General features: G+C 43.0%; 2 protein-coding genes across 4 annotated transcripts in view; one reads left to right on the forward strand and one right to left on the reverse strand.

Annotated features, from left to right (window-relative positions):
- The first annotated feature begins 285 nt into the window (after positions 1-285).
- Positions 286-7,652, forward strand: LOC121567731 (heat shock 70 kDa protein 13-like). Its single transcript, XM_041877970.2, has 5 exons — positions 286-581; positions 870-1,210; positions 1,384-1,597; positions 5,343-5,510; positions 5,786-7,652. The coding sequence occupies exons 1-5, from the start codon at positions 557-559 to the stop codon at positions 6,373-6,375; spliced, it is 1,338 nt and encodes a 445-aa protein (XP_041733904.2). The 5' UTR covers positions 286-556; the 3' UTR covers positions 6,376-7,652.
- A 1,091-nt stretch (positions 7,653-8,743) lies between these two features.
- Positions 8,744-21,660, reverse strand: part of LOC121567732 (glycerophosphodiester phosphodiesterase domain-containing protein 5) — a 72,895-nt gene continuing 59,978 nt past the window's right edge. Inside the window, exons 8-18 of one of the 3 annotated variants that reach the window (XR_006001159.1) lie at positions 20,659-20,804; positions 19,599-19,681; positions 17,311-17,461; positions 16,521-16,742; positions 15,966-16,123; positions 15,724-15,871; positions 14,883-14,965; positions 13,509-13,523; positions 11,205-11,317; positions 10,647-10,871; positions 10,281-10,372 (exon numbers count right to left, since the gene is read on the reverse strand). Coding sequence is in view for 2 of the 3 variants with exons in the window: in XM_041877971.2 (XP_041733905.1) it covers positions 10,287-10,372; positions 11,205-11,317; positions 13,509-13,523; positions 14,883-14,965; positions 15,724-15,871; positions 15,966-16,123; positions 16,521-16,742; positions 17,311-17,461; positions 19,599-19,681; positions 20,659-20,804 (1,205 nt within the window). In the remaining variant the exon portion in view is untranslated. Of the gene's footprint in view, positions 10,373-10,646; positions 10,872-11,204; positions 11,318-13,508; positions 13,524-14,882; positions 14,966-15,723; positions 15,872-15,965; positions 16,124-16,520; positions 16,743-17,310; positions 17,462-19,598; positions 19,682-20,658; positions 20,805-21,660 lie in introns of all 3 variants that reach the window. The other 2 variants (XM_041877971.2, XM_041877972.2) reach the window with 2 other exon arrangements.

The raw sequence follows: 21,660 nt of genomic DNA on the forward strand, positions 1-21,660 counted from the left end.
ACTGCATTGAATGTATAATATAATTTCAAGCAAAATGTGCACAGAGAGCAAGGTGTTGCAGTTGTACAATATTGCTAAATGTTGCAAGCCTCAAAATGTTACGACGCTAAACACGCACACATTTGAAACGTCATATACGACTAGTGTTCATGGGAAAGGTTGTTTCTTTGCTTTCTCATCCCGTGTATATATAAGCGATAACGCATGGATTGGACTACGTTACCCAGAAGCTTCAGACCACATAATGGTGACGTGTCGTTCTGTGGATCATCCACATTATTCTGAACGCAGAACCGGTCAAGAGGGGGTTTCCACTAGTTACCACAGTCACAAAGTCTAAATTGGGTATCCTAAAAATTAGCTTTTTGGTCTTAATTTAAGGATATGGTTAGCAGTGTATTTAAGGGTTACGTTCAAAATTGTAGAAATAGGCGGGGTTTATGACTTAGTGGCTGTGGTAACTAGTGACAACAATCATCCATTCCGAAACTGATGAGTCGATTAGCCTAGATTTTGTTTTACTACGTCTGAGTTCGTTGGTGATCAATACTTGACAATGGCTGGGGAAATGTCTATGATCGGTAAGTAAGATTTAACCGTAACGTGTGCTTGTTGTTGTGTAACTAACCAGCTGTTTAACTTGCTAACTGTAACTAGCAAGTGGGCTGACAAGTTACCGGCGGTAGCTGGCTAGTTGCTACCTAAATTACAGTAGTCAATTAACGTTAGCTGGAAAGGTAAACAAAGTGTCATAGCTGTCAACGCTGAATTAATATGTAAATAAGTAGGCTATCGGTACCAGTTGTTAGTTAGTTAGCTAGCTAAATGCGAGTTAGCTACGTAGTAAACATCCATCTTCCGTGTCGCAGGATCGGTCATTCTGGCTCTATTTCTGGCTGGCTATCTGGGCCAGCAGTATCTGCCTCTACCGAAACCCAAAGTTATCGGTCTAGATCTGGGAACCACTTTCTGCTCCGTGGGAGTATTCCACCCGGGTACCGGAGATGTGGAGGTGATAGGGGATGAGGAGGGGCGGAAGACCATCCCTAGTGCGGTGTCGTTCACCCCTACCGAAGTCCTCGCCGGTCACGAGGGTCAGGATCTGGCCGACAGCAATCCTGAAAACACAATCTATGATGCCAAGCGGTTTATTGGGAAGATATTCGAACAAGAGCTCCTTCAGCAGGAAAGTGCTCGCTATCCATTCAAGGTACGGTACAGTACATACTCCTGTAGTTACTTTGACAGTCAATACACCACAGTGGAAAGGATTTAATACAGCATCAGTATTTGGCTGCATAAGCTATGTGTGATTACAGGTGTATAAATATGCTATATCAATGACTGCTGACTTTCATTTGTAACAATATACCTTTCTTTCAGGTGATAAACAACAATGGCAGTGCAGAGTTCTTGGTCACCACCAACCAGACGTTCACTGTTACTCCCGAGTTCATTGGTTCTCGGCTGCTACTGAAGTTGAGGAAGATGGCGGAGCGTCACCTGGGTGTCCCCATTCAGAGGGCTGTTATCTCTGTCCCTGCAGAGTTTGATGAGAGACAGAGGAACTACACCATCAGGGCTGCCAACCTGGCCGGTCAGTCTCTACCTGGCAATACTGTATCAAGTCATACAATATCTGATTTGATGTGTAAACAAAGCTACAGGAAATACTTACTGTATAGCTTTTTAGTATAGTCTCATTTAGAAACAGTCTATCATACAGGGATTGACATTAAGGGTTGCCCTGTTGCCTGGGGCAAGTAAACTGATCAGTCATGCAAGTTGAGCCTGCTCTGAGGTGTCTTTATTGATTTATTTTTAAAAGAACCAAGCTGCAAAGAATTCCTAGACTTAAACTGGTATTTCTGGTTCATCCACATTGTGTAAGTGAAGGACAGATAATTTATGGTGAGCTGAGCTTGCTCTGATGTTTTTTTTTACTGATAACAACCTAAATACAAAGCATTCGATTACTTATCTTTCTGATTCCTCTCCTATGTGTAGGTGAAAGGCAGGCAATATGACACTTCTGCTTGTAAATAGCTAATTTACATTTTCTGATGTACAACTTCCTTACAGACTTCAATGTTAATCCCTGATATAATGAGGTGTTTGTTCTAAACCCATAACTTACATACATACAGTACCGGTCCAAAGTTTTACAACACCTACTCATTCAAGGGTTTTTCTTTATTTTTACTATTTTCTACATTGTAGAATAATAATGAAGACATCAAAACTATGAAATAACACACATGGAATCATCTAGTAACAGTGTTGAAACAAATACAAATCTATTTTATATGATATTCTTCAAATAGCAACCCTTTGCCTTGATGACAGCTTTGCACACTCTTGGCATTCTCTCAACCAGCTTCATGAGGTAGTCACCTGGAATGCATTTCAATTAACAGGTATGCCTTCTTAAAAGTTAATTTGTGGAATTTCTTTCCTTATTAATGCGTTTCAGCCAATCAGTTGTGTTGTGACAAGGTAGGGGGGTATACAGAAGATGGCCCTATTTGATAAAAGACCAAGTCCATATTATGGCAAGAACAGCTCAAATAAACAAAGAGAAACGACAGTCCATCATTACTTTTAAGACATGAATGTCAGTCAATATGGAACATTTCAAAAACTTTGAACGTTTCTTCAAGCGCAATGATGAAACTGTCTCATGAGGACCGCCACACGAATGGAAGACCCAGAATTACCTCTGTTGCAGAGGATAAGTTCATTAGCGTTACCAGCCTCAGATTGCAGCCCAAATAAATGCTTCACAGAGTTCAAGTAACAGACACAACTCAACATCAACTGTTCAGAGGAGACTGTGTGAATCAGGCCTTCATGGTTGAATTGCTGCAAAGAAACCACTACTAAAGGACACCAATAATAAGAAGAGACTTGCTTGGGCCAAGAAACACGAGCAGTGGACATTAGACCGGTGGAAATGTGTCATTTGGTCTGGAGTCCAAATTTGAGATTTTTGGTTCCAACCGCCGTGTCTTTGTGAGACACGCGGTGTGGGTGAACGGATGATCTCCGCTTGTGTAGTTCCCACCGTAATGCATGGAGGAGGAGGTGTTATGGTGTGTGGGTGCTTTGCTGGTGACACTGTCTGTGTTTTATTTAGAATTCAAGGCACACTTAACCAGCATGGCTACCACAGCATTCTGCAGCGATACGCCATCCCATCTGGTTTGGGCATAGTGGGACTATCATTTGTTTTTCAACAGGACAATGACCCAACACACCTCCAGGCTGTGTAAGGGCTATTTTACCAAGAAGGAGAGTGATGGAGTGCTGCATCAGATGACCTGGCCTCCACAATCCCCCGACCTCAACCCAATTAAGATGGTTTGGGATGAGTCGGACCGCAGAGTGAAGGAAAAGCAGCCAACAAGTGCTCAGCATATGTGGGAACTCCTTCAAAACTGTTGTAAAAGCATTCCAGGTGAAGCTGGTTGAGAGAATGCCAAGAGTGTGCAAAGCTGTCATTAAGGCAAAGGGTGGCTATTTGAAGAATCTAAAATATAACATTTTGACTTAACACTTTTTTTTGGTTACTTCATGATTCCGTATGTGTTATTTCATAGTTTGTCTTCACTATTATTCTACAATGTAGAAAATAGTAAAAATAAAGAAAAATCCTTGAATTAATAGGTGTTCTAAAACTTTTGACCGGTAGTGTGCATTCGGAAAGTATTCAGACCCTTGACTTTTTCCACATTTTGTTACATTACAGGCTTATTCTAAAATTGATTAAATACAACTTTTCCTCATCAATCTACACACAATACACCATAATGATGAAGCGAAAACAGGTTTGTATACATTTTTGCAAATTTATAAAAAAAATAAACTGAAATATCTTATTTACATAAGTATTCAGAGACTTGAAATTGAGCTCAGGTGCATTCTGTTTCCATTGATCATCCGTGAGATATTTCTACAACTTCATTGGAGTCCACCTGTGGTAAATTCGATTGGACATGATTTGGAAAGGCACACACCTGTCTATAAAAGGTTCCACAGTTGACAGTGCATGTCAGAGCAAAAACCAAGCCATGAGGTTGAAGGAATTGTCCGTAGAGCTCCGAGACACAGGATTGTGTTGGGGCACAGATCTGGGGAAGGGTACTAAAAGATTTCTGCAGCATTGAAGGTCCCCAAGAACACAGTGGCCTCCATCATTCTTAAATGGAAGATTTTTGGAACCACCAAGACTCTTCCTAGAGCTGGCCGCCCAACCAAAGCTCCAGAGTTCCTCTGTGGAGATGGGAGAACCTTCCAGAAGGACAACCATCTCTGCAGCACTCCACCAATCAGGCCTTTATGGTAGAGTGGCCAGACAGAAGCTGCTCCTCAGTAAAAGGCACATGACAGCCCGCTTGGAGTTTGCCAAAAGGCACCTAAAGACTCAGACCATGAGAAACAAGATTCTCTGGTCTGATGAAACCAAGACTGAACTCTTTGGCCTGAATGCCAAGCGTCACGTCTAGAGGAAACCTGGCACCATCCCTACGGTGAAGCATGGTGGTGGCAGCATCATGCTGTGTGGATGTTTTTCAGCGGCAGGGATTGGGAGACTAGTCAGGATCGAGGGAAAGATGAATGGAGCAAAGTACAGAGAGATCCTTGATGAAAACCTGCTCTTGAGAGCTCAGGACCTCAGACTGGGGCGAAGGTTCACCTTCCAACAGGACAAACACCCTAAGCACACAGCCAAGACAATGCAGGAGTGGCTTCGGGACAAGTTTCAATGTCCTTGAGTGGCCCAGCCAGAGCCTGGAATTTAACCCGATCTAACATCTCTGGAGAGACCTGAAAATAGCTGTGCAGCGACGCTCTTCATCCAACCTGACAAAGCTTGAGAGGATCTGCAGAGAAGAATAGAAACTCCCCAAATACAGTTGTGCCAAGCTTGTAGCGTCATACCCAAGAAGACTCTAGGCTGCAATCGCTGCCAAAGGTGCTTCAGCAAAGTACTGAGTAAATGGTCTGAAATACTTATGTAAATGTAATATTTCAGTTTTGATTTATTTTTAATAAATTATGAAACATTTCAAAACCCGTATTTGCTTTGTCATTATGGGGTATTGTATGAGTGAGTGATGAGGGGAAAAAAACAATTTAATCAATTTTAGAATAAGGCTGTAACGTAACAATGTGGAAAAAGTGAAGGGGTCTGAATACTTTCCGAATGCACTGATGGATGCATACACACAGAGTAGAATATTGGACACCTAATCCAAAGACATTAAGATTCCTAAGGGCTTTGACCAAATATACACTACCCACTGTAACTAACATCTGATTGTTCTGTTTACACCACTCAGGACTGGACATCCTGCGTGTGATCAACGAGCCCACAGCTGCAGCGATGGCGTACGGGTTACACAAGGTGGATGTGTTCAACGTGCTGGTGGTAGACCTGGGAGGAGGAACGCTGGACGTCTCTCTGCTCAACAAACAGGGGGGCATGTTCCTCACCAGAGCCATGGCAGGTAAGACTCTAATCGACTCTCAACTCCTTATCATGTTGTAGATACGCATGGTTTAGTTGGTGTCATTTTCATTTATCTTCTGGAATTAAATTGGGCATACAGTACAAGTGGAACATTTGCCATATTGTAGTTAAAGAGGACCATTTCCAATTGGCACAACTAATTCAAACCAGACAGTACATGATAATGACTTGAAATTAACCTCAATACAACACTAACAGATATTATTCTTGGGCTCAGAGAATTATCCTTGCTGTTGTGTCCTCGTTTCCTAGGTAACAACAAGCTGGGGGGACAGGACTTCAGCCAGAGGCTGCTCCAGTACACCATGGAGAGGGTCCACCTACAGTACGGCATTCCCCCCACCCTCAAAGAGGACATCCACCGCCTCCGCCAGGCAGTGGAGGCTGCCAAGCTTAATCTCACCCTGCAGCCCAGCGCCCACCTCAGGGTACCCCTGCACCTGGAGCCCCAAGGGGACCCCAAGCAACCACCACAGGGGCCCGCCAAGGACCCAATCCCAGTCATCTTCCAAGCAGTCATCACCCGTGAGCTGTTTGAAGAGTTGAACGCCGACCTCTTCCAGAAGATTCTGGCGCCTGTAGAGACAGTGCTGGCCGAGGGCCACCTGGGGAAGGAGGAAGTGGATGAGATAGTTCTGGTGGGAGGCTCCACCCGCATCCCTAGGATCAGGAAGCTGATCAGTGAGTACTTTGGGAAGGAGCCCAACACCTCGGTGGACCCAGACTTGGCAGTGGTGACCGGGGTGGCCATCCAGGCTGGCATCATGGGCGGCTCCTGGCCCCTACAGGTCAGCGCTATAGAGATCCCCAACAGACACCTCCGCAAGACCAACTTCAATTGATCTAGTCTAGAGGTAGCAAGGGACACAAGGATGCCACCAGACAGATACTTTCCATATTAAAGGATGGTCTGCATTTTTAACTGTTAATTGTCCTTCTCCATCTTCACCAGGTGTGCAATAGTATCATGAGGTTAAAATATTATCTTCTTCAGCTGTAATAATAGCCACTGGAATATATTCACAGAGAAACTCAAATTACACAATCACTTTTGAACTGCCATCCCAATTTATTAGACCAACTGTAGTAGGTTGAAAATGGTGTTCAATTCATGGGAACAACCTTTATTTCTAGAGAACTGTGACCAGCCAAGACACCTTCAGCTATTTATTTATTTATTTCTAGTGTTTGTACTGTGAGTGGATGGGGTTTACTGTACAAGGTGTATTTGTTTTTCAGTTGATGACACAACGTGCTTGTGCCTTTTCAGAGAGCTGCTGTGGTCGTGTAGAACTGTACTATTAGGCTTTGTGCTTTTAAGTCACCTGATATGAAGAACCACCAGTCCTTTAGGGAGTCATTCTATTGACTAAGGCAGTATTCTATTAGAGTTTCGGACCAAATATTTTTGCACATATTGTTACTAGCTTTACGTTCAAGCAGTAGCCTATGCTCAGCTTTGTGAGATGTCAGTTTTGTATGGGTTAACTGATTAAGTAATTGTCAAAATAAGGGACATGCTAAGTATTCCACTTTGAAAACTATATAACTTGTTAGCCAGCGTCATCATTCTGAATCATAGAGTACACTGGCTGACACTTATAGTACTTCTATATACAGAAGTATTTATTGTAAGTGCCATAAAAAGAAGCGACTCGGCTTATGGTGCCTGTTAATGTGTTACCGTGGGTGGACAGTAATAGTTGAGGCTGTTAGAGCCCCTGGAATTAGAGAACAAACATGTTGGTTGATAATTTACAACGATTAGTCAATTCATGTATAGAATGTACATTCCAAAATACCAGTCTAGTCAGGACTGATAGTGGAAAGATTGAAATACTGTATGCCTTTTAGAAGTTCGTTCAACAAGGTAAACAGTTTGAATGCATTCCTTGTTGAACGTGCCTTACATACTGTACTGATTGCATTGTTCTCTATAGCGATATGCTATAGGAATTTTTCTGGACCTTTCCATTTGAGTATGTAACTTAAGATATTTTTGTACCTCAAGTTTTGCTTATTCTTCAAATCACCCCTCTCATATGCCCCCCGTAGATATCTGCTTGTACTAAATGCTGCTTTAAAAAATACATCCGGAATTTCCCAAAATACCATTGAAGTTCTGCAGTGAAATTGTATTTTTCTATGAGGGATTTTATAGAGCAGCGAACAAAATTAAAGCCAGCTTTAATACACATACAAATCCATTAAAACATAGTTCACGACCCAACAGAGATTGCCATTGCTGTAAGGGAAAATATCAACATACAGATGCATCTTGCCGTCTGCATTCTATGAAAGACTGACTTTCTAGTACAGGTGAAAACAATTTAAAGGATATTTGTGATGTTCCCAGCACAGACTGATAAAATCTTGCAAATTGCATTTACCATCATCACTCACTAGCTTCTTCAGCAATGTGGTAACATCTTGCCGCGTAACTTTACAATTCAGAGGGAAAAACATCAGTATAAACAGAGATCCACAATGGTGTTAGTTACTGGTATGTGCTACTGCATAGAACATACAGTGCCTTCAGAAAGTATTCATACCCCTTGACTTATTCCACATTTTGTGTTACAGCTGGAATTCAAAATGGATTAAATATTTTTTTCCTCACCCAACTACACACCCACTACCCCATGACAAAGTGAAAATGTTTTTTGAAATGTATGTACATTTATTGAAAATGAAATGCAGAAATATCTAATTTACCTAAGTATTCACACCCCTGAGTCAATACTTGTTAGAATCACCTTTGGCAGCGATTAAAGATGAGTCTTTCTGGGTAAGTCTAAGAGCTTTGCATACCTGGATTGAGTCTATGCAACGTATGTGACTTGTTAAGCACTTTTTACTCAAACTTATTTAGGCTTGCCATATCATATTGACTCAAGACATTTCAGCTTTTCATTTTTAATTACATTTGTAAAAATGTCTAAGAACATAATTCCACTTTGACATTATGGGGTATTGCGTGCAGGCCAGTGACAATCAATTTAATCCATTTTAAAGTCAGGCTGTAACACAATGTGGAAAAAGTCAAGGGGTGTGAATACTTTGAAGGCACTGTACATCAAGCATTCACATACAGTAGGAATATGGTTGACATGAGCTAAATCTACACAGTAAACACCAACCTAAATGGTTTGTTACAGTTATCTTCTATCTAGAAAATACTCTTCACAAAAAAATCACAATAAAAGGATATCACTTTGGTATCAGAAGCATTTTAATGTTGACTTCTGAGGCACACAAATACCAAAAGGAGTAAATGAACACAAGTCAATCCATTCCTTGACCCTGTGTGAACTATTCTGATACTCAGCGTCGTCCCTTCAACAGCCTAGAGCTTTATTTTCACAGTTAATATAACACACCCCACTTCATCACAACATAAAAGATACCCTTTAATATCACCATATGATGCACTTTGCTTTTCAAACACCATCATGAGTTCAATTGCCATTGAGAAGTTGGTCGGCAAAATATTTAAATGACTGACTTTCATAAACTTCTCAACACTATAGCTATTATAATGCATAATCAGGATCACATTTCCAATATAATGCTCAGCCAGCCATAGCATATAAATCGTTTGTAATATGTACACACTCCATGTAGAACTGCACACTAGGGGTAGGGGGTGAAATCTCTACTGCCATAATACACAGTGCACTGTACGCATCCTTTAAAAATCAAAACACATTCACAATGAACCGAAAACATCACAAAACCACATCCAGTAGACATCAGTTCTGCCTGAACACAAGCCCTGCCCGAGACAGCACAGCTCATATGAAGTCACTTGATATTGTATATCACATGCATGGATGAAGGAAATGTTGTTCAAAACATCTATTCAAATCATTATCTTACATGATGTAAATATTTCACTCAGTCGGAGAAGGCAGGACCTCTGTAAACAGCTTGTTCATGTTGTTTTTGTTCCAAAAAAGTACAATAGCGCCCAAAGAAGGCAAGAAAAAGTTGCAATGCTGCACAAGTAGTAATTCCTCTATATAACTAAGAATTGGCTGTGCTATAAAGTGACAGCAAGAAAAGAACAGTGTAGAAACAAACAAATAGGTTCTTAATAATAAACAAGCATTGGTAACTGGGGGGGGCTCCAAAGGATCTATAGTAGGGCTGGGCAAACTACGGCCCGTGGGCCAGATCCGGCTCCCATGAGCCCATTCAATCCCAGCCCACAGGAGGTTTGAGTAAAAAACTATATATAATGGACCAATATATTTTGAAATAAAATGGCATTTTTCTGGCCAGCAAATTGATTTTGACAAACAAATGAAAAAAAAAAAAAAAATGTGCAGCCCTCCATTGAATTTCAAAATCCCGTTGTGGACCTCGAGCCAAGAGGTTTACCCACCCCTGATCTAGAGGTAAGGCCACAGATCTGACGAATCAATTGGTTCATCAATAAAAAGTGCTTTTAGTCCCACATTGTATATAACAAGCAAAAACAAACCTATTTACAGAATGTACAAAGCAATGGGTGGTGCTTGCCTGGGATTCTTCAGCAATACAGCAGCCTGTCAATCAATCAATCAATCAGTCAGTCAGTCAGTAGTTCGGAGGAACAAACCAAAAACTATCTGGATGCACTGAGTAAAACAAGAGTAATCAGAACAGACAAGCCAATCACAAGACAGTCACTTGGAAGTCTTCATTTACTCAGTTTCCACATGCTAGTAGAGTCGGGTGTCTTTCAGTAGATTCACATTAGGAGAGAGAGTCAATGGCAGATGCCTTCGTTGTTGTAGTAGTCGAAGCCATTCTCCATGTACAGGTCCTCAGCACTGCCCACACCATTGCTCACCTCTGGGAGGAAGAAGGGTGAAGGGACATCAGTAGGTGTTCACAGGGTATTTCACTGATACAACACAGACCACATCAATGCACATTGAATACGCACAACATCCAAAACAATATCACTGCAACATCATATCCAAACCAACACCAGAGAAATCCCTTAGCTTCCTTCGCTCTGTGTGTCACCACGTATCTCTTCTAAGACCTACTAGTGTGATTCTAGAGTGGTTTGGACTGACTGATGGTCATTGAAGACCCTCATCAGCATCATCATTAGACTTACCTTTCACCACCCACCAGGAGAGGCTGGTGGGTCACAGTGGGCTGTCTAGGAGCCCTTATACACGACGCAGGACTCTGGTGGGCGATTGGGGAGGAGAGGGGGGGAAGGGAGGGATAGAATGGTCGAAGGAATGGTCACAGCAGCCGGAGGAGGATGGAGAGATGGCAGGATGAAGAGGATTGGAGGTGGAGAGGAGTGCAGTTCACACACACTACTGCGGTTGACCTTGGGGAGGACAATTACATCACAAACACTCAGAGACATGCATGCTGGGATAGGGTCACACACTGGCATCCCCAGATACTCCTAAAATGTCTGCCTTCCCTTGTCTCCTTTTCTGTGACCACTGATTAATAGGTGAAAGCAATATGGCTGGCCAAAACAACCGGGCATCAACTTCATCTATCCAATGTCATCAGATCAGTGATAAATAAATAAATAAGGAGAAGAGAGGAAGCCATTTCAGAGTACTGGGACACAGCCAGAGAAACAAACACCAACACACAATCCAGTAGACACAGGACGTCCAGCTCTCCTCTCTGTGGGGTCCTTCCTTACCGGAGAAGATTAGTTTCTCCTTCATGATGTTGACGTCTCTGCTGGACCTCCGGACTGCGGCACTCAGCATGATCTGTTCAGGGTTGTAGCTGCGCATGCCACTCAACCTCCACCTAGAGAGGAAAGGTCACACAGAGGTCAGGGCATCATATAGAGCAGGGCTCTCCAACCCTGTTCCCGGAGAGCTACAATCCTGTAGGTATTCGCTCCAACCCTATTGTTGCGCACTGGATTATAATAATTAGCTGGTTGATAAGCTGAATCAGGGTAGAAAACCTACAGGAGGGTAGCTCTCCAGGAACAGGGTTGGAGAGGCCTGATATAGAGCCTCTGGTCATACCACAGTACTGCTGCCTCTGCTCTCAAGGACCTGTCCTATATGGAGCTAACGGCATGTCAAAATGTGTCAGCCATTTTGCTTGGAGATAGCTAGGTCAACATGTGTGGGCACTGGGCACCATTTTGCCTCAGTCTTCTACTTCTATTTGGCTGACCTCAAAACGACACCAAGCAAACAGACAAATATTGAAGTTGGTTGCTGTACTGAATTAATCAAATGATGTATGCACACATGCATCTACAAGGACATGTACAAATAGAACAGAGTCTGAGCCAAAGACATCTCCACTTCTCTGAAAGCTCATACTTATCAGTTACTGACTAGTTGTGACCAATGATTTATATATACACTAGATGACTGATGGGGGGTGCTGTGTTGAAGCCACCGTGCCTCCATCCTGGCACTCCCAAAATATGTTCTACAATGGTGGGGAAGCTATAGAAATGCCTTTATTAATGTACATTCGTTTTTGCCCCATTTATTCTATTACAGACACCTTAATACATAATTTTACAATATATTATGTGAGCTAAACATACAAATAAAAAATTCCTTAATGTTTAATTTGTTTTGATTACTAATCTTCTTGTCCCCACTACAACAAAATACTTAAATACATGTAATTTTGTCCTTGATCACATTTAACTGAAATACAGTAGAATTTCATTCATTCTCATGGAAGACTGCTCCTACTAGGGAGTGCCAATATGGCTGACCGGTGGCTTCAATGCTTCTCAATGGCCAATACATACAGTGGTGGAAAAAGTACCCAATTGTCATACTTGATTAAAAGTAAAGATACCTTAATAGAAAATGACTCAAGTAAAAGTGAAAGTCACCCAGTAAAATACTACTTGAGTAAAAGTTTAAAAGTATTTGGTTTTAAGTATACTTAAGTATCAAAAGCAAATGTCATTGCTAAAATATACTTAAGTATCAAAAGTAAAAGTATAAATCATTTCAAATTCCTTATACTAAGCAAACCAGAAAGCATTTTTTAAATTGTACGGATAGCCAGGAGCACACCAACACTAATTAACAAATGATGCATTTGTGTTTAGTGAGTCCACCAGATCAGATGCAGTAGGGATGACCAGTGATTTTCTCTTGATAAGTGTGTGAATTGGACAATTTTCCTGTCCTGCTAAGCATTCAAAATGTAACGAGTACTTTTGGGTGTCAGGGAAAATGTATGGAGTAAAAAGTACATTATTTTCTTTATGAATGTAGTGGAGTAAAAGTGAAAGTTGTCCGAAATATAAATAGTAAAGTAAAGTACAGATACCCAAGAAAAACTACTTAAGTAGTACTTTAAAGTATTTTTACTTAACTAATGATATATATAAACCCAGTGGTGTTTGAGCATCACAACTGGAGTAACATTTGAGGCAAGAAGATTTACTTCAGCAATTAATTTGTCTATTGTAATTAACAAATAGAGGCATGTAAATCAAATGATTACATTAGCAATATTGTGTCTTGGCTAATGCATCAATGCACTTAAAAAAAAAACAGCAGAGCTTTTGTCCAAATCAACACCATAAATGAAAATGAGCGCTTCCTTCTAATACATTTCTAGAATTAATTTGTAGACTTTGTCATTCGGTCAATAATGTTAACAGTAAAACTCAAGCGGGATAAAAGTCAACACAAGCATTTGTGCTGTGTGGGAGAAAGCATTGCTGTCTGCCACTTAAAGGCCAATAGTGGTAGGCTTGCTTGTATTTACTTTATACTCCCCTCTAGTGGGGAGGACGAGAAGTGGTAGCAGTGAAATACAACAACGATACAGGTGAGAGGAATAGACAGAGAGATCTAAGATTTAAACGATGACGTCCATAGAAAGAAAGGATTAAATGATAATGAGATATTGGCTACACAGAGATATAAATAAAAGGAAATGGAGAGAGAGGAAGAAAGAGAGAAAAAGGAAAAGCATCGTGGGTCAGAGTTGACCCAGTTACCTGATAATGTGATAGCTGACAGATGCCAGAATGCAGCAGAGAGGAGGAGCATGCACATCAGGCAGAGGAGAGGAGGAAGAAGAAAAAGGAGGAAGAGAAAAAGGAGAAAAGAAGGCGGAGAGATTAAAAGAGGTCAGTTTAGAAGCCAGCAGCGGCCAGCACTTCGCTAAGCATAGCAAACCCCACACAATAAGGATGGAGACCTTGCTCTGCTGTCCTCCATCCCACAACAGCATTATGGCTCAGGAAGGAAGGTGAAATTCCTTTTAGCAGCTTCCCATAGTCTTTCAGAAGATTCAAGGAAGCATACTTTCTGCAAAAACTGTAAGGTGAAACATTGTTTGGTTGACGAGAGATACTTCTCCAGCTGATTCTCCAAGCCAAGGTGTTGGCATTGTAAATTAGCTTTATCAAATAACTAGTGTTTCACCTCTCCCTGTGTTTTAACACACTTGCTGGAAAATGGCCTGTCAATACCCACTATACAATTTTATTCACATTGGCTGGATGGTATTCCTCTGCTAAGGGACTCTTGCCATTCACTGAAGGTAATTGAGGGACGGGGGTGTAGAAACACTGTAGTAGATTCACTGTCGAAGATCAACAATGACCTTGAAAAAAAATCATGGTTAATCTTCCCTTGGGGAAACCCTAATTAATGCAATATAACGGTAATGTGTGCTTTACAACAGACAGGAGCCTGCTGTACATGGAGCCTGCTGGTCCTCTGTAGCTCAGTTGGTAGAGCATGGCTCTTGCAAAGCCAGGATAGTGGTTCGAATCCCAGGACCACCCCATCCGTAATAAATGTATGCACGCATGACTATAAGTTGCTTTGGATAAAACCGTCTGCTAAATGGCAGATATCATTATTATGCATTGTACACTAAGCCCCAGCTGACCGGGAGACCCATGAGGCGGCACATAATTGGCCCAGCGTCATCCGGGTTAGGGGAGGGTTTGGCCGGCTGGGATGTCCTTGTCCCATCGTGCTCTAGCGACTCCTTGTGGTGGCCGGGCGCATGCACGCTGGCTTCAGTCGCCAGTTGTACGGTGTTTCCTCCGACATATTGGTGCGGCTGGCTTCCGGGTTAAGCAAGCAGTGTGTCAAGAAGCAGTGTGTCAAGAAGCAGTGCGTCAAGAAGCAGTGCGTCAAGAAGCAGTGCGTCAAGAAGCAGTGCGTCAAGAAGCAGTGCGTCTTGCCGGGGTTGTGATTCGGAGAACGCATGGCTCTCGACCTTCGCTTCCATACAGAAGTTGCAGCGATGGGACAAGACTAACTACCAAGTGGATATCACAAAATTGGGTAAGAAGTACCAAAAAATTATATATATATATATATATATATATATATTAAAAAAAAGGAGTACTTACTTTTGGAATACAAAGATACCTATTACTACAGTGAAGGAGATGAGATCAGCGGCGACCCAGATCAGACAGTATTCATCTGGACTCTGAAACACATGGCAGCATTAGACCACCAGGTGGCACTGTCTCCTAAAACAACGGCAGGTAGCAACAAACCTAGAACAAAGCATGCCTTCCTAAAATTATGTAACATTGAAATTAATATAATATTGTGGTACAGTAAGTAATGTGTAATGCATAATGGACTAGATATTCAAAAGGTGCTCCAAGTTAGAGATGGACAATAACAAAATAATACTCTAGTCAGAATAATGTAACTAGGAGTGAAAGGACAATTTAATGAAGTTCCACATAGACCTAGATCCCATACTACCAGTGTAGTAGTGGCCATATTGACTAGCTAACAGACAGACAGGGTGGGTAACAGAGATGCAGTGCTAGCTTGAACTCCATGTGAACCTCACCCAGGATGGGCTCTATATTCTAGTCTGCACCACCCATAGTGTTCCCTGCTGGGAGTCTGCTAACCCAGAGAGGGGTGCCAGGAGGGCCTGGGGCAGTGTGGGTGCTAGGGGTGTAATTGTGTGGGTACTAGAGGGGGGTAATGGTGTGGGTGTGGGTGCTGTGGGGTAATGTTGTGGGTACTGTGGGGGTAATATTGTGGGTAGTAGGGGGGTACTGTGGGGGTAATGGTGTGGGTAGTAGGGGGGTGCTGTGGGGGTAATGGTGTGGGTGCTGTGGGTGTAATGGTGTGGGTTCTAGGAAGTGCTGTGGGGGTAATGGTGTGGGTGCTGCTGTGGGGGTAATGGTGTGGGTAGTAGGGGGGGTGCTGTGAGGGACTTACCATGAGCCAGATGGGGTAAGGCACCTTTTTGAGGATGTTGGGGGCTTCAGAGGAGACAGAGGAGACGCCGCTGCACCAGAGCACAGAGAACAGCCAGGGCTCGTTGACCGTGTACAGAGTCACACTCACGTTGCTCCTGGAGAACTCTCTGGGGGGTGAAGACAGACACATTCATATTTCAGACACACATATACAGAAGAAGCACACACAGTGTATGTATGTATGTGTGTGTGTTAACCCACCGGATGTCATAGGGACTGGCCTGGCTGTAACGTAGCAGTAGTCTGCTGATTCCCTGCTGGTGAAGGACCTGAGGAGGCAGCTTCTCTACTGACGTCTGCTGAAGCCCTGGAGCCACCTGTCTTACCTGCCCCCTGTCCCAGTCTGGGGTCCACATCACCTGCACACACACACACAGCTCAGATTACTTATGGGACATGGATGTAGATGTGCAGTTAGTGACATCAGTGATGACAGAGTAATGATTATTACATTGGTGACATTGATGGATGTCACAGGCAATCTTCAGGTCAGCCTCAAGCTGACAGTAGTCAGTTCCCTCTCTCCACTATGAATAGTGTTTTCCTCCTCTTGATTTCCCTAGATAACCCAAGGGGACAGTGTCTGAGTCCTAACAAGGTTCTGTCCACTATCTAATATAATAATATGATATGCCATTTAGCAGACGCTTTTATCCAAAGCGACTTACAATCCATCAAAGGACCACTATCTCAGCCGGGTACACTAGTGTTGTCTTCCTCATTCTATACCCCAACAGTGTGTGATGCCTGTCTCACCAGGTGCTGTGGAATCCCAGACAGGCGTATGACCTCCAGGGTATCGTTGATCCAGCTGTGGTAGCAGGGGTGTCCGTGCGGGGGTCTGCGAAGGTTGAACACCACTGTGTGGTTATGCGGGGTGGCTAGCCTCAGCAGCTGCTCCAGACTACACACACTCTGGTTCCCCACCAGCATCACCTCCCTCTGAGCCATGGACTGGACCGTCCAGAAGGGGTCGTCCTATAGGAGAACGCACACAGGTACTCACAGTCAATCTGATAAATTTAGTGTATTTCTACGTTTATATGGCAATCGTAATAATACACCACTTTATGATGAGAGATGAGATCAGGGTTTAGGTCAATTCTATTTGAACTCAATCCAGGGAAGTAATCTTGATTGATAAAATTGGGCACTTTCTCCACTTCATTAATGAGATTTCCTATCAGCCGAGTGGCAATGAAATGGACCCAAAGCATGGAGGAGAAATATAGGCCTAGTGAAAGAAAGGGTGGTGTGAGGTCCTACAAAGATACAGCACATTTACTGCATGACTACATTTCATTAGAAACCTTCAGAGAGAGAAAGATGGCATAAGAGTATACCATTCCTCCCTAGCGGGGGGTGTGACAGACAGTACCATTCCTCCCTAGCGGGGGTGTGACAGACAGTACCATTCCTCCCTAGCGGGGGGTGTGACAGACAGTACCATTCCTCCCTAGCGGGGGTGTGACAGAACCATTCCTCCCTAGCGGGGGTGTGACAGAGCCATTCCTCCCTAGCGGGGTTGTGAGTAATATTGTGGTACCTTGAGGAACCACTGGCCGGCGTTGAGGCTGTGTAAGTCTGTCCAGTTGAAGGAGGAGGCATCATCCAGCTGTCTGGATGGAAACACCTTCCCCACATCTGTAGTCCTCCTCAAGGTGCGGTCTCGCATCAGAAATGGTATCCCGTCAAGGCTAGGACAGGAAAGAGTTAAACAGTCAGGTCTACTAATACAATAGTATATTCAGTGCCGTACAGTTTTTTTCAACATCATATGATCATCTTATTTCTCAGAATCTCACAGATTTTTATATCCCCTGATATTTTGTGGTTCTAAGTGGAAATTCTTACAACATAAATACTGAATGCTCTCTAGGGAATCCCCAAAACACTTCAATCATGACAGGAACAGACTAGAGTTGTTTGAGGCAAAAGTCACTTTACATGAAAGCTACTTTCATGTTACTTGCTTCACCTTCACTTTGAATGCCAAATCATTTCCCCACCTTTTCAGTTAACCTCAGGTTGTACGACATGGAAAACAACAACACATTACCTTCACTTGGAATTGTTCGTCAAATTCAAAACTAGAATCGCAACAGTTTCGTAAGATTCCATCCCAAGCAAGCAACTAAATCGGACCAAAAACATAATGTAGCTTATGTCTATCATACCTCATCGTTTCTAGTGACCATTTAGTGTCACTGAAATGTTCAATTAGTGCCTGAATGACCTCTGTCCTTTCGGATGTGTGTGTGTGTGTGCGCAAATATTTGTGCGTGTGCGAGTCTGTGTGTGTGTGTGTGTGTGTGTACACGCGTGCATAGCTCTGCTGTGTCTCTGGTCAGGCGGATGTATAGAGCCTGGCCCAGGCCCGTTTAGGTTTCATTAGTCAGCTCCACCATGAGCTCAGTGCAGCCCAGAGCCCAGCCCACCTGTCATCAGCACACACGTCTCCCCCTCCCATTCATCTTATTTAGGGCCGCACAGGGACCAGAGAGAGTGGAGGAGTGTAAACACACGCTAAATGAGCTTTCATGAACACAAAGGCACATACAGACAGAAACACACGTGGCTCCATACAGATACAATCACACATTCATAAACATGGCACAAAATGAAAAGCACACCGACAGACACAGCACACATGTACCTGTATGCATACATCTATGCGCGCATGCACACACACGCACACTGCATCCAACTCATTCACAAACACCTCCTCTCTATTGGATTTGCTCTTCTAGCTCATCTTGTCATCTCATGTTATCTAAAAACAGCAATGGCTCTATGAAAGTGCTGTCCTGGCTGCTGCTGCTGCTAAAACTTCTGCTACTAATACTAAAACTTCTACTACTACTAAAACTGCTGCTACTGCTACTACTACTGCTAAAACTGCTGCTACTACTACTAAAACTGCTACTACTACTACTAAAACTACTGCTACTACTACTGCTAAAACTGCTGCTATACTACCGCTGCTAAAATGCTAAAACTGCTACTACTACTGCTACTACTACTAAAACTGCTGCTACTACTACTACTGCTAAAACTGCTGCTACTACTACTACTAAAACTGCTGCTACTACTACTGCTAAAACTGCTGCTATACTACCGCTGCTAAAATGCTAAAACTGCTACTACTACTGCTACTACTACTAAAACTGCTGCTACTACTACTACTGCTAAAACTGCTGCTACTACTACTACTACTACTAAAACTGCTGCTACTACTACTAAAACTGCTGCTACTACTACTGCTAAAACTGCTGCTATACTACCGCTGCTAAAATGCTAAAACTGCTACTACTACTGCTACTACTACTAAAACTGCTGCTACTACTACTACTGCTAAAACTGCTGCTACTACTACTACTACTACTAAAACTGCTGCTACTACTACTGCTAAAACTGCTGCTATACTACCGCTGCTAAAATGCTAAAACTGCTACTACTACTGCTGCTACTAAAACTGCTACTACTACTAGCGCTGCTACTACTACTAGTGCTGCTACTACTACTAGTGCTACTACTACTACTACTACTACTACTACTACTACTACTACTACTAACGCTGCTACTACTACTAAAACTGCCACCACCACCACCACCAACACCGCTGCCACCACCACCACTACTACTACTGCTGCTAATAAGGGCCCGAACCCTGGACAGGAGGCCCAGACCAGCAGCATGACATTGGATGACCTGTGCTTGGCTGGACTCCTCCATCAACCACAACATACTTGACTTCTCGCGGTCTCTCGCTGCAGCTCCCTATTGATCTAGTTTGGCTTCATTGTGAGTCTTTTTCGGTGTGTAAGTGTGTACCTGATGGCCACGTCAGCCTCCAGCCCACTGACGTTCATCTGCAGAGCCCTCTGGAAGGACAGGATGGTGTTCTCTGGGGCCAGCTACAGACAGACAGATGGACGGAGAGGAACATCATCAGTACACCGTCTAGACATACATCATATTGATGTTTCATGGAGGTCAGAGAGGTTCATATACCTTACTGCAATCTGAGAGTTCACAGTTTCATATAGGTTTCAGAAGTCTAATACTCCTTTGAAATGCACCATTTTCACATAGTATGTTGTTGGGGTGCTGCTGGATGATGAATATGAAGTTTACATTTTTTAAAATTACCCTTTAAATGGGTATGAGGAAACTTGGAGAATGGATTCCAGTTAAAAGTCATGGGTTATGAGCTCACATGCTTGATAAACAACAGACTATTGAACATATACTAACTGGTGCAATACACGACACCAGGCCACATGGGTCAAACTGATAACGGTCAGTGATACTGTAGGTCAAACTGTCTGTAAAACTGTGAGGGGACTGGACTGGAGGCCTGGGAAAATCAATGTAAAGTGCTGCTGGGAAACAGAGTGGGACATGTGGCATGTCCTGGGGGAGTTCTCAGGTCTTTAAGACTGTTAATTCCTCCACATTGTTTTACTTGAGTGTGCAAAGCTGTCATCAAGGCAAATGGTGGCTATTTGAAGAATCTCAAATATAAAATATATTTTGATTTGTTTAACATTTTTTGGTTACCACATGATTCCATATGTGTTATTTTATAGTTTTGATGTATTCACTATTATTCTATAATGTAACAAATAGTAAAAAATAAAGAAAAACCTGTCCAGACTTTGACTGGTAGGGTTGGTTACATGTCATTAATACACTAGAATAGCCCTAGGTAGTATGAAGGAAGTGAGTGGGTGGAAATATGAAGATAAACTGTTGGCCAGCATGGTTTCTCTAGTGCCCTCTATGAAGGTTACATCTCTATGGGTCTGTTATTGTATCCTCTATAAGCATAGCGTAGGAGGTGCCTCCCCCTACAAGTCCTCTGATTGGGCAGCTGGTTCAGCTGACTCACCATGGGGGCGCCCTGGTGGCCAATGACGTCAGGCCGTGGTGTGAGGTTGGCGTGGTCCATGATGCAGGGGGAGGTGATGGAGAGGGGGGCCATGTAGAGGCCTAGTAGAACACTCAGGTAGAGCAGGAGAACCACCACCTGGAACCCTGGGCAGGGGGTAGAACACAACATGGATGTAGAATGAACAGAAACCCTGGGGAGGGGATAGAACACAACATAGATATAGAATGAACAGAAACCCTGGGGAGGGGGTAGAACATAGATATAGAATTAATAGAAACCCTGGGGTGGGGGTAGAACATATATATAGAATGAATAGAAACCCTGGGGTGGGGGTAGAACAACATGGATATAGAATGAACAGAAACCCTGGGGAGGGGTAGAACACAACATAGATATAGAATGAATAGAAACCCTGGGGAGGGGGTAGAACACAATATGGATGTAGAATGAATAGAAACCCTGGTGAGGGGGTAGAACAACATGGATGTAGAATGCACAGAAACCCTGGGGAGGGGGTAGAACACAACATAGAATGAATAAAATACCTAAGTATATAGAATAGCTATGGCCAAATGGATCAATGTCATGGAATACTTTTTTGCTCTTGTCACGGATGTCTATTGTACTGAGATGGTCAAGGACAGAAATAAATAGCACATCTGAATGTAGCTTCTCTATGGGCAAGAAGACCATTCACTAAATGTTTCTAAACATTTTACGTGGCCAGTTTGGGTTGAGATATATACGATGTCAAAGCCAGCCAGCCTCTAGCCACACTTTCTCCTGTTCCATCTCTGTGTGCTGTACTGCAGGTAAGTGATGATGAATGTAGCTAGAGTACATCACTGACACAGGAGGTCGGATTCATTTCAAGGTCAGTGCTTAGGCCAGATCGACTGCGTCAGAAGAACTCTCGTTACAGACACAAGGCTGAAAGCCTTCACCCTCTGCCCTCAGAACCTCTCTGGCATTCACACAGAGGTCCGCCAGCTAGCTACA

Source organism: Coregonus clupeaformis, chromosome 6, assembly GCF_020615455.1.
Source record: "Coregonus clupeaformis isolate EN_2021a chromosome 6, ASM2061545v1, whole genome shotgun sequence".
Lineage (NCBI taxonomy): Eukaryota > Metazoa > Chordata > Actinopteri > Salmoniformes > Salmonidae > Coregonus > Coregonus clupeaformis.

Bases quoted from the DNA above. Each gene is read 5' to 3' on its own strand.
- LOC121567731 (XM_041877970.2), top strand. From the start codon at position 557: ATGGCTGGGGAAATGTCTATGATCG. The intron at 582-869 runs GTAAGTAAGATT...TCCGTGTCGCAG, and splicing joins TGGGGAAATGTCTATGATCG to GATCGGTCATTCTGGCTCTA. The intron at 1,211-1,383 runs GTACGGTACAGT...CCTTTCTTTCAG, and splicing joins GTGCTCGCTATCCATTCAAG to GTGATAAACAACAATGGCAG.